Source organism: Temnothorax curvispinosus, unplaced genomic scaffold (genome assembly GCF_003070985.1).
Source record: "Temnothorax curvispinosus isolate PA1 unplaced genomic scaffold, ASM307098v1 QBEX01004098.1, whole genome shotgun sequence".
NCBI lineage: Eukaryota > Metazoa > Arthropoda > Insecta > Hymenoptera > Formicidae > Temnothorax > Temnothorax curvispinosus.
In genome coordinates this window covers 576-2864 of record NW_020213878.1, presented here as the reverse complement: position 1 = coordinate 2864, position 2289 = coordinate 576, and the positions used below count along the sequence as shown (strand labels likewise).

Genomic DNA, 2289 nt, shown 5'->3' with positions numbered 1-2289 from the left:
CCGAGAGAGGCATTCGACGGCTAAAGCTTCGAACTTGTGCTATAACTGCCTCCGCGCGGGCTACGGCGTTAATGACTGTCCATCGTCGTGGACGTGTCGGTCGTGTAAGGCCAAACATCACACGCTCCTGCATTTTGAGCAGAACTCGGGCTCGGCGAATGCACCCACAGACGCCGAACCACCCTCCGAATCGGGGACAACGTCATCGCAGGGAAGCGAACCCCTCGTTAGCATGGCTAGTGTCGCGCGGTCGAACCCGATCGTATTGTTGTCGACGGTACAAGCCGAAGCGCTCGACGCACACGGAAATCCCTTCCCCGTTCGTATTCTGTTAGATAGCGCGAGCCAGCTAAACTTTATTTCCGAAAGTTGCATGCAGAGGGGTGGTTTCGGACGAACCAAGTGCCATACGGTAGTTCTCGCGGTAAATGATACAAGGGCGGCTGCAACTCGAGGCCGCACCTCACTCGTAATACAAGCACAGGGCAGGGAAAGCACGCGCACCCCAGTAGAGGCTACGATTCTTCCGCGCATCTCCGCCCCGTTACCTAGCAGTCAGGTCGAGCGAAGAGCGTGGAAACATTTGAACGGATTGCGGCTAGCTGATCCGCGGTATCACCGACCCGATCCCATCGACATCCTGATCGGCGCAGAAATCTTCGCGTCGTTACTTCGGGATGGCCGTCGCGTGGGAAAGAAGGGCGAACCAGACGCCTTCAATTCCGTCTTCGGCTGGGTTCTCGTCGGTTCGGTATCGACGCAGGCGCCGGGATCCACACATTCGTTTATGACTCTCGATTCGTTGGACGCATCTCTTAGTCGATTTTGGCAACTAGACGAGATTCCATCGGTCCCACCGTATTCGCAGGAGGATAAACGTTGCGAAGAATTATTCGCTCAGACCACGCGTCGGGACGCGTCCGGTCGTTTTGTCGTATCGTATCCTTTCAAAAGGGATAAACCTTGTTTTGTCGGCACGCGTCAAGTAGCCCTAAATAGATTTCGCGCACTTGAGCGTCGCTTTAAATTAGATGCAGAGTTTAAATTGAACTATAACAAATTCATGCAGGATTATTTGAATAACGGTTATATGAAACTGATTAAACGGCCGTTCCCGGTGGACGGACCTGTATTCTATTTGCCCCATCATGGGGTAGTCAAATCGGATAGCACTACCACAAAATTGCGGGTCGTATTTGACGCCTCGGCGAAGGATTTGAACGGCGTTTCGTTGAACGACGTATTGCGATCCGGGCCTAAGTTACAGACGGATATAGTCGTGATATTGTTGAGGTTCCGGGTAGGCCGCGTGGCGCTCACTGCGGACGTCAGACAAATGTTTCTTCGGATCTTGGTCGAGCGCGGTCAATGTGACTACCAGAGAATAGTCTGGCGTTTCTCGGAGAATGATCCGATATTAGACTACTTGATGTTGACCGTCACTTTTGGATTGACGTGTTCTCCGTTCCTGGCAATCGCCTGCTTGTTGAAATTGGCAACGGAAGGCAAAGTGAGCTACCCTCTGGCCGCGGCGGTCTTGGAGGAGAGCGTCTATGTCGACGACGTGGTGGCGAGCGCCGAATCTGAGGGGGAAGCCCGTGAGCTTCAGCGGCAGCTACAAGCTTTGCTTAAAACCGCGGGTTTCGGGCTCAGGAAATGGGCCAGCAGCCATCCGTCAGTCTTAGCAGGTCTCGATCCAGAGCTTTGCAGTTAATCATTGCTATCGTTTGAATCCTCGGAAGATCAGTTTCTCAAAGTTCTCGGACTTCGTTGGTATCCTCAAACGGACAACTTCGGCTTTCAGGTCCACCCGTTGGACAGAGATTGTACCAAACGCACCATTTTCTCGAAACTGGCTCGTATTTTCGACCCGTTAGGCTTTCTGACTCCCCTTACGTTTGCAGCTAAAAGACTGATACAGCAACTCTGGGTGCTCAAATTAGAGTGGGACGATAGGCCTCCTTCGGAAGTATGTTCTCGATGGGGACGATACAAATCGGAACTCCCCGCGCTAGCTTCCATTCGCATACCTCGTACTATCGCCATGGCCAACGTAATCCGACGGGAGATACACGGATTTTGTGACGCGAGTGAACAGGGCTACGGAGCCGTTGTATATATTAGAATCGTCGCCGAGGACGGGGTACTGATTCGAATGCTCAGCGCCAAGTCAAAGGTGGCCCCGCTTAAGGCCATCACCTTGCCGAGACTCGAGCTTTGCGCAGCCGTTTTACTGTCGGACTTAGCGGAGTATATCGGGAACATCCTCCGGCCTAAGATTACTATCGA

The 2289-nt window shown here is 52.9% G+C and overlaps 1 protein-coding gene across 1 annotated transcript; it reads left to right on the top strand.

Moving 5' to 3' along the window:
- The first annotated feature begins 232 nt into the window (after positions 1-232).
- LOC112453165 lies at positions 233-1714 on the top strand. The gene has a single exon (XM_025013751.1). The coding sequence runs from the start codon at positions 233-235 to the stop codon at positions 1712-1714; it is 1482 nt and encodes a 493-aa protein (XP_024869519.1).
- The last annotated feature ends 575 nt before the right edge of the window (positions 1715-2289 follow it).

Coding starts and splice junctions, on each gene's coding strand:
- LOC112453165 (XM_025013751.1), top strand. CDS start 233: ATGGCTAGTGTCGCGCGGTCGAACCCGATCGTATTGTTGTCGACGGTA.